General features: G+C 31.5%; 1 protein-coding gene across 4 annotated transcripts; it reads right to left on the bottom strand.

Annotated features, from left to right (window-relative positions):
• Positions 1-4893: 4893 nt before the first annotated feature.
• Positions 4894-8290, bottom strand: LOC112280707 (chorismate mutase 1, chloroplastic). 4 transcript variants are annotated; one of them, XM_024516525.2, is made up of 7 exons: positions 8070-8290; positions 7304-7556; positions 6712-6928; positions 6486-6572; positions 6196-6339; positions 5810-5902; positions 4894-5513 (listed from the first exon to the last, which is right to left on the bottom strand). In XM_024516525.2, the coding sequence occupies exons 2-7, from the start codon at positions 7480-7482 to the stop codon at positions 5283-5285; spliced, it is 951 nt and encodes a 316-aa protein (XP_024372293.1). In that variant the 5' UTR covers positions 7483-7556; positions 8070-8290; the 3' UTR covers positions 4894-5282. The 4 variants fall into 4 exon arrangements, with proteins under 4 accessions (XP_024372293.1, XP_024372298.1, XP_024372296.1 ...); XM_024516530.3 differs by having other exon boundaries at positions 8120-8272; XM_024516528.3 differs by lacking the exon at positions 8070-8290 and adding an exon at positions 7952-7969.
• Between the last annotated feature and the right edge of the window lie 2547 nt (positions 8291-10837).

Below are 10837 nucleotides of genomic sequence, written 5' to 3'. Positions count from 1 at the left end.
CAAAAATGATAAGAGATATCTAATGTTTTTTGGAATTTATCAAGTACTATTAGATCTTCATCAAGAACTTCTCTCAGGTTATAGCTTGACTTACATATTTGACTTGTGAAGACAAACTTCAATAGAATCAAGAAATAGAAGCAACATTTGAAGTTTTGAAGACTGTCTTTATTTCTACATCAATCATGTATCATGTTGACTTTTTTAAACCATTTTTTTATAGAAACAGATGCATTGGACTTTAGTTTACATGTCATATTATCAAGAATAAAAATAGATGATAATCTTTATCCAATAGCTTTTTATTCAAGAAAATTTTCAATAGTCGAGATCAACTATAAGATTCATGACAAAGAACTTCTTATAATTATAGACTTGTTTTAGGAATGGCCCCATTATTTAGAAGGTGATTTTAATCTCGTCATTCTTTATATTAACCATAAGAATCTTGAATATTTTATATTAGCATGTATTTTGAATTGTCACTAGGTCCATTGAAGCATGTTTTTTCAAGATTTGATTTTAAGAACATTTATCAACTCAAAAAATAATAATATTTATCAAGCATCATTTTTAGATATTATTATCTTATACCAAAAGAAAGAGATGCATCTTTTGATTAACAAAGAAAAATTCTCTTGAAACCAGAGCATTTTCATCTTCTAAGAATAAAATCAATATTGACTATTGATTCAAGCTTTGTTAAATAATTTAATCAAGTATGTCATTTAATCTTCTTATTCATGATATTAAGAATCTTTCTTTTAAGTCTCATGATACTTCCAAGTTTGAGTTTAAAAACAATCTACTCTATTTCAAAAGATGCCTATATATTCTAGAAGGAAAAACATATTTACGTGTTTTTCAAGCACATCATGACTTTTTAGCAACTGGATATTTTAGATACAGTAAGATTTTAGAACTTATATCTAGAGATTTTTGGTGGCCACAAATGTAGAAGGCAATGAAAGACTTTGTCCAATCATATGACATTTATTCAAGGTCAAAAACTCCTTATCATTGATTCTATGGACTTCTCTAATCATTATTCATTCTAGAACAACCATGGTCTTTTGTTTCTATGGATTTTAGCATAGATCTTCTAGTCTTTGGTTCTCATGACTATATATTCATGATAGTAGATTGTTTCATGAAGATAGCATATTCTATACTATGTATAAAAGCTATCATAAGTGAAGAAACAACCAAGATTTTTCTTGACAATATCTATTGCTATCATGGATTATTTAAAGATATTATATTAAATAGAAAAACTCAATTTGTATCAGGATTTTAAAATATAATTTTTAAGATTTTAAAAGTGGACATTAAACTATCTTTAACTTTCTATTCTTAAATTAATAGATAAACAGAGTATATAAATCAAGTTTTGGAGTAGTATTTGTGGTATATTATCAACTACTAATAAGTTGATTGGATAATTCTTTTTCCATTGACAAAGCTTACTTATAATAATATAATAATTTATTTTATGTAACAAATATCTTTTTGTTAATCATGGTTATCATTTACAACTTGATGCTTTTGACTTTTCAAAAGTTGATATTTTGTAGTGGAAGATTTGGCAAATCATTTATCTGAGCTACATATGACAAAGAAGGCATGATTAAAAGAGGCTCAAGAACAACAAAATAGTAACGCAAATGCTTATTGCAAAGAACAATTTCATTTCCACATTAGTAATAAAATATGGTTACTTTTTTATAATATTAAAACTATTTGCCCATATAATAAGCTAGATTATTATAGACTTGAACCATTTTTTATTTATCAATAAGTCAATCCAGTCACTTATTTATTATATCTATTGGAGTCTATGAAAATCCATCTTATGTTTCACATTTTTTTTTAGAGCTATATAAGACAATGAATATCTCAGAAAAAAGACAAATACCACCACTTCTTATAGAAGTAGATAATAATCAAGAATTTGAGGTAGAAGAAGTCTTTGACTCAAGGTAGCACCAACATAGGTTAGGATATCTTATTCATTGGCACGGATATGATATTAACAAATGTATATGGGAGCCAACAAAAAATCTTTTAAATGCAACAAAAAAGGTCAAAACTTTTCATCAATGTCATCTATTAAAACCAAGATAAATAATAGAAAATCTTTGCTATAAAAGAAATATAGTTTAGAAAAGATTACATTTTATTTTCTATCTTTATTTATAATTTTTATATAATTGTGGCATTAAAGAGATGGAAAATCAACAACCATCAGATTCAATTCAAGAGTTATTTTTTGGTGACATATTGGACAAGACATTGCAATTATCACAGCCTTTAAGATGACATAATAGAGATGAAGACCTTCAAGAACTACATATTCTTCCTCAAATAGATAGTGAAATATAATGCATTTGGTATCACAACTTGGGAAGAAACTCTTGATGTTTGGTAATTTTATTAGAGGTAAGAACAAATTCTAATGGTGTTACAAATATTTTATTTAAAAAAAATTATAAAGGTTTCAATAATAATTAAATAATAGGATGGTCTTCTTGCCTTGAAATGAGACATTACCAATGGCTAAGAAGACCTCTCAACTATTTTCAAAGAGAAAAAAGATTAGAGTACATTGCAAATACAATTTGCCACATCTTTGACTTCTTCAATATATGATGACTACTCCTGGTGGAATTTGTTCTTAGAAGGGGAGGTAACGTCACAAATATATATATATATTATAATTGTTACCTAAGTAATATGAATAGGTAGAAATAATTAAAAGTATATTAATTTCATAATACCTTTTAGATGCTATTTTGGCTTTAGATGTATTTGTAGTTGATTAATAGGCTAAAAACTTGGTCAACAAGATAACCATGTACCACATGTATTGGTAGCTTGCAAAACAAGCTAACTATGTGGTATCCATATAAAAAACTTACCTTGTAGGTTAAAATACATGTCATGTAAAATTAATACATTTTTGGAGGTCCTATTGAACGTTGCCACATAGATCCTAAGTAGATAGTATATATAGAGGCAAGAATAAAGCCTTCTTCACTCTTCTCAATTCCTTTCTTGTTTTTAGTCTAGTTTCAAGAATCTCTAGTTTTCTTGTCTTTTGGCAATAGCCATTCTAGTTTTTCTTTTAATATACATACTTGTCTATTTTTATTTTGTCATATTTCTTTAAGAAAATTTCACTTGTTTATTTGCTTTCATTGAGTTCTTATTCTTAATAATACATCCCTACAAAACTTTTATAAATAATTTCTATAAAAATCAAAGCCAATGATTTATAGAAATCAATAATATTATAATATAATATTTTTTAATAATAAATATATAAATAGATGCTACTTTCTAAAAGTCCAATATTAAAGTTCCTAACAATATTGTACTATAGACAAGGTGTTTTTTTTTTTTTTTTTTTTTTTCTTTCTTTCTTTTTTCTAAGAATTATTCTTCACAATCTTAGTTATAATGCCTAAAATAATTTATTAGCAAATATTACTTAGTATAATATAAAGACCAATATCTATTAATGCATATAAATATAAATAAAATTATAATAATATTTTAACTTAAAAAATTAACAATAAGGGATAAATCTCAAATATCTTGTAGAGTGTTATTTAAAAGACTAAGAATGCTTGCTAGTTTGTAAATACTTGCTTGGGAGGTATTATAAAGTAAGTTGCAATTAGAGTGCATAGGCACTTTATTATTGTGGTAGAGATTATTTTATAGTTGAGAAACAAAAAATAATTATTTAAATCAAAATTATATAGATATTGTATATATTTACTTACTGTAATAATGATTGTATATTTTTGTCTTTATTATTGCGATCTTTTAATGTAATGTAATGGCTCGTTAGTAATGAATACTAAATTGTTCTTCTACTTTAGACATTTAGTATCAGCTTGCATAAGATTTGATTTGCAATAGGCTTGAATTTCTTTGATAAAAGTTTGAAATTAATCCAAATAAAAATGCAAAGAATACCTAGTATAAAAGCCATATCAAAATCTCCTACTACCTTGAATTTAAATAGTAGATCCTACTTTTGAAATGTACATATACCATATTTAGACTAAAATATAAAATTGATTAGAATTTTGTAAATTGTCTCTTTTGAATCTGAATAAATATAGAATAACCTTTTTAATATTTTTAGATATTAAAAAAAAAAAAAAAAAAAAAAAAAAAACCTTTACCATCCCTTCTACAATAACAAGTCACTTTTTGATAACTTTAGAGGTGTTTTTGATAACTTGTAGGTGAATTCCCCCATGCGAACATTATCTGCTTAATCTCATGCTAAAAAAGTCTCCATGAGCACAATTTTAGCGTGGTTCATTGAATGCTTCATGCCTATCTTTGTGCTTGGTCAGCACAGGCATGTCTTTTTCTTGGTCAGCACAGGCATGTCTTTTTATGTCTCTTCAGCAATTGGCCAGACTCTTTGCCGAGTAGAGAGAGATCCCAGATCATGACCTACAATGAACAAGAACACAACGGGAAGACCCCTGCTCCTCCAATATGAGCGCATCTGGACTCAGCAGAATTGATCATTGACCTTATCAGTTGCCTTGGTTTTGATTCTTTTTAAGAAATCAAAAGCACAATCAAAAGAAATTTGGGTGTCATTCGTGGAGTTGCGGTCCAGGAATGTTACGAGGTCTTTTTTGCAATGTTTTTGGGTCAACGCAGATGAAACCCACAAATCCTCCTAAACGTTTGTGCACATCCCAAGATTGATAACGTTTTGGTCTTGACATCTCTGGTTTACCACCAAAGGCAGGTGTAGGGTTGTACAGGTATACAGGCATGACTTAGCGACAAGACTTAAGGTTAGGATCTACTGTGCAACTACAAGTCATATAAAAAGTCTTTGTAATTTTTCCCAATATGTGTTGGCAAGGAGAAACAGGTTTTATTTAACATGGACAGATTTCTGTAGAAAGCGCAAAAAATCGCTCATATAATGTGATGCATTCAACGGCCTATCGAGAACAAGAAACGTTTTTCCAGTGTTGATTTCTAGGATCAAATTATATCGGGTTGAGCTCGAAGATGAAACTTCTAATACTAAGAGCTATTCTAGAATGTTTCTTATCAGGTAAACAAATGCACTGGCAGCAAAACCTAATAACAAAGAGACATCCGAGATGCCCCTGGAAAGATGACAGATAAAACGATCCCTAAGCAAAACCTCGCTCAAGAGTGAAGAAATCACGTTTAACTGCGTCGTGCATATAATCCTCTTCAACTCGCAAACCAACTACCACAATTTAAGTGATTTAATCCAGACGCCGAAGAAGATAGGCCACTTGTACCTGCTTCGTTAGAGGCATGACCCAATCCTCATAAAGAGCACCCGCAAGGTCGGGATCGATCTTGTACCTCGCATTGTCAACTTTCCCATGCTCGTTAACTTCCTGACCGTAAGCTCTAGCTTTGTTTGCAACTCGCCTCTTCACATTGTCTTCTACATTTTTGAAGGTTAATTCTCTCAATATTGCATCTCCATCCTGTAATCGCACAACCGAACCTTACAGTGAATCATACGTGTACAGCAATCATATCAAGTAGCCCTTTTAACAAAGACTTGAATACATCTTTTGCATGTAATCTCCTTGATAATGCCCTTGAAAGACAAGAGATAATATTTTCAATCTTCATTTCTTGAGAAATAACGAACAATTTCAGCTGATGTAGGAGGCGATCCCACGCTGATTCTACTCACAGGGTCGCATGCAAACGGCCTCTTAGCTTACCTACTGTCTGGATACTACTTAGAGGGTGAAAGAAAGAGCGGGCACCGTACCTGCGCCTTGATATGGCCCTCAAACCTCGCAGGATCCTCTATGAACTTCGCCTCCGCCACGAACTTGCCATAGTGTATACGTTTAGAGAGAGCCTGCAGAAACTTTTTTGTTAAAATTCCCCTAGAAACACTTCTGAATGATATGATGATATCAGCCATTCAAGAAGGGAGGATTTCACTCTCAATACTGTATCTATCAATCGAGGAACTATGATTGATACCCAAAATAATTCCGTTCTTATGAGAGGAATAACAACGTAGAAAGCTCACTGAAAACCCTAGCTTAATACTACTACATATCCGTCTCCTGTCTACTTGGAATACGTAAAACTACAGAAAAGGTAGTAAAAAGAATTTAAACGAATATAACACGCAAGGTTCCGCACCTGCAGGCAGAGAACATCGCACACAGAAGCTGAGCCATAGTTGCCATCATCGTCTGGTACGGTGAGCTTTGGTAAGAGATCTTGAAGATACATGCTCCATATAGATTTGTTAATGTTGATTTTCTCTGCTGCTGGGTGCAGGACCTGCAGAAATATCTCTGTCAATTATAAAGGCTTTCATGCAGATATAAAACCTACAAAAACTTGACAGATCAGAATATTCTACTATGTCTGAAGCGCTTCTTTAAACAGAATCGTAACTGAAGCAGCGAATGTAAACAGGTTCTTACTCTGGACTTTGGAAGGCTGGGTAAAATAGGTTGAGATAAGTCCTCAGGAAAGAAAGGATGTTCGTCGGGCGCTTGATACCTCCGCACCTGCCCGATAATGACGTTATGTATAAGAAAGAATGACCTAAATATAAAGATAGAGGTGCTTGTAAGTGGTGTACAAAAGAAAACCATGAAGTCATTTCGTAAAAAAGAAGATACGAACACTGCAGAGCTTCAAACTCACTTTGGCATGCAGAGTCTCTGTTTCTTTCAGCATGAACTCAACCAATGAGCCTTTAAATCCTGGAATAGAGAAAGAATTTTCATCATATGTAGGAGCGTTGAAGCTAAACTGTGCACGTTGAAGAAGTGCATAGATAATAGTGTCTTCCTGCCGAATTAGCGACTCTCGGATGTTGGCAAGCGTGAAGGGCTCCGTCTCAGCTTCAACACTTGCATGGCTGGTGACACAGAAACATCACAAGCAGATGATGAGTTTACAGTTTCGACAGCAAAGAGTGGTGTTAATGTTTTTCAAAGATGCCAAATAAACGATGTTCATATATACAACATGGAACTTGTTGTTCGGGTCAGACTAAGGAAATGCCTACTTCTTGTCGATTCCTTACTACGTCCTGGGGCAAAAATCCTAGATATATGGAACACAGGACACATCCTTGCATGCAGGGTGCTGTCCAGGCGCCTCCCGGATAAGCATGTTCAGAGACTATCCATTATGAGGTACGGTCGTGACGTTTGAGCAATGGCCTTAATTTCAGTGATTTGTGTACAAAGCTAAAGAGAGACAAATAGAGAGCTTAGCCTTCAGTGCAAACCTGGTGCGAGAAGGGGAGACGACAAGACTGGCAGATTTGAGAGCAGCAGGCTGAGAAATTGGGACAAAGGCCTTGAGCTGGACAGGATGAGGTTGGGATTTCGTGGGTTTCGCACTTGAAAATGATGTTGCAGCTTGGGACGCACACAAAATCCCCGAGACAGACAGAGCACACGCCATGACTGATCAAGCTCCCAAACAAAGGCGCAATTCGCGCCACATCTACGCGTCCACTACCTTCGGAATGCCTACTACTGCACAGGCAGATCAATATTCTTCATTGAAGCACACCCAGTTCTAAAAATAAGCACGGGAGGCGCACAGAAAGTGTAGAAGTCAAGATGCAACAAAAACTTGCAATTCTCAAAGTCTCAAAAGGATTAGCATATTGCAGCTTCAAAGAGTAATGATTCAGAACAATAGCTCAGAAATTTTCTGCCCCGCCAACACAACTGGGCCCATCTAATAGCCAGATGCTGGAGTCAACTAAAGCTGCACCTAAGGTCCACAAAAGGCACTCGGAAGGGCGAAAGAAGAAAATTGACGTATACCCCACCAATACAGGAAGAAAGCAGTCAATGCCATATTCCCTGTAAACCCCACAAACCGAACTAGCATAATTCCTGAAGAGAAATCTGTACACCCATACCCTTTTCAAACAATCAAATAGTACTCTAGACCATGTTGTTGACAAGAAACGAACCAAACTACGTGAGCAACGTCAAACCCAAAATACATGACGACCACTTGCAAGCTCAAATTCTTACAAACTCTCAGAACGCCGTGTTGGATTAGTGAACGGTCTCTTTGACTCCACCTCCAAACTCTGATCTAAAATCCGACACCGTAAGCTCCACAGAATACGACACAGGCTACACATGATTCGAACCGTGGGTGGGTTCTGCAGGCAGGTGCGGAACAGAGCTTAGATTAGAAGAGCCAACTCTAGCATGGTGTTGGAGGAGTAAATTCTGCGAGCGATGACAATGTGGTTGCGTAGGCGTGTATGTTGCGTTCCTCACCAAACGAATCAACCGTTCACTTAGCACTTTTTAGTCTTAGCACTTATGTTTTTAGTACAACACCCAGTTTAGGAGTTTAAAAAAAAAAAAAAAAAAAAAAAAAAATTAGACTTTTTTTGAAGATTTAATCTTGGAATATACAATCAAAATATGTGTGTATGATAAAAGTTGAGATTAAAAGTATAACTTATATATTATTTTATTACTTTTTTAAAGTGTTCTTAGAACAAACTTTAATAATAATTAAAAATATACTTTTATAGAACCATTTAATTTCCTACATAAAAACTTTAACAAAAGAATCTAAATTTTTTAATGAAACAAATATAAGTTGATTGTTTTATAACCAAATGTACTTGCAATACAAACAAACTCTTCTAAAATTAGCTCTTGATTCAAAATCAAATGAGATTATATAAAAAGAAACAAAAAAAATACACAAACACAATACAAAAACATAAATATGCAAGTACAAACATCCACAAAGACATTCTTGTAAAATTAGCTCTTAATTCAAAATCAAATGATTGTATAATGAGAGGAACAAACAAAATATATAAACACAAAAACAACTACAAACATTTAAACATAAACACAAACAAATATTTTTAAAATTAGCTCTTAATTCAAATTTAAATGAGATTGTATAATGAGAAAAACAAACAAAATATACATAAATAAATCTTTTTTAAAATTGGCTCATAAATTTTAATCAAAGATGAAGAATTTAACATTATTTGTACAAAAAGACAAATATAATGCAAGAACCTATACACACAAACATGTAAAGACACAAACATAGTACAAGAACATAAATACTTAAATACACAAATACACAAATACACAAATATAAATTCAAACAAATACTTTTAAAATGAGCTATTTATTTAAAATAAAAGGTAAAAAATTCAGCTTTGTTTGCACAACACTACAAAACCAAAAACAAACAAAATAAAATAAAATAAAATAAAAAATAAAGACATCTTCAAAAAAAATTATCATATGCTTTTAACTTTTTGCAACACTCTTGGCCCTCTTGCTAGAGCTCTACCAACCTTCTTAATCCTTTCTATTATGTTCTTCTTTACTTTGTTTCTTCTTTTATACCTATTTCTATAAAACAATTCACTTCTTCTCTACATCCCATTATTTACCTTGAAACTGCTTACATCATATCATCCAAAACAATATCATTAGAGTGAGCAAGTGCTTGCCAACCACACACACAATTTTATACATGTCGGGCTTAGATTTGATTTTGGTGCCAATATTAATATTTAATTGTCTGTACAAAAAAAATATTAGGCCTACAATTTATCAACAACCAAAATATACCAACGATTAAATCAAACTTCCAAAAAAATATATATCTTATTAATGTGGATTATTTCTATCAATTAATAAATGTACAATGTCCAAATTCTTTGCAATCATATCAATTTCTTTTACCTTGCATGATTTCTAAATATAATTTCTTAACCTTATTTATAGAATTATATAAGTGAAGCTGACTAAGTGATTCATTTCTTATAAACACAAAATACTATCAAACATGTGTATTTGATATGCAATTAATAAAGAATCTTTAATATTTATTAGATGAATATTTTCATCAACACCTCAAGTAGAAATACACACTTTCACTCTTATTCTCCCTTATTAATTCATTAATATACATATATACATATACACACTTAGGAAAAAAAGTACAAACAAACACTTCTACTCTCGCTCTTATTTTCATTTACTTATTCTCATATACAAATAAACTCATCCACATTTTTTTTTTTTTTTTTTTTTTTTTTTTCTAATACACTTGTGTACATATGGAGATGCACTTTTCTTTTAAAAGTCTTTCTGAACATTTACAGTCTTGGGAGCATCTAAAGGAACACATTACAAGCTCTAAATTTGTACCTTAATGCTGAACTTTCCATCAATATTTGCATTGATTGAGCACTATGCCATTACCATAGAACCTTCTTATCTATTCCAACTTCTTCTTGCTCAAAATCATCACAAGCATCAATGACCATTGTTGTGTTATGTAAAAATCAGCTTGAAAATATATTAGGCATAAGACTATAGAAGGATTCGATCTTACTTTGAAGTTGTATTTACAATCCAAAAGAAATGATCAAGGTGTTTAACAACACCATCTTAGAAATCTTAAATAAGCTAAAAAAATCTTATCACACTCAAAACTTCAAATAATTTTTTTAAAAAATTTTAAAATTTTAATTGAATCTTAAAGGAATTCTAAAAGGAATTATAAGAAATCCTAAAGATATTACTAAGAAATCATATGGAATACTAAAAGAATCCTAAAAACTCTAATAAAAATTTGAATAAATTCTAATAAAATCTTGTCAAATCTAGAATAAACTCTATTGTAAATTTTAAATGTTATAAAATATCATTTTAATTACTAATTTCAATTTATTAGTAGAAAATAAGTACATAAAGTTTAAAAAGAATTGAATTTATCAATTAAAAAAAAATATTTGTAATTT

The sequence above is a fragment of the Physcomitrium patens genome, chromosome 3 (assembly GCF_059467195.1).
Source record: "Physcomitrium patens ecotype Gransden chromosome 3, ASM5946719v1, whole genome shotgun sequence".
Taxonomy (NCBI): Eukaryota; Viridiplantae; Streptophyta; class Bryopsida; order Funariales; family Funariaceae; genus Physcomitrium; species Physcomitrium patens.
This window is presented reverse-complemented; position numbering and strand designations above follow the sequence as displayed.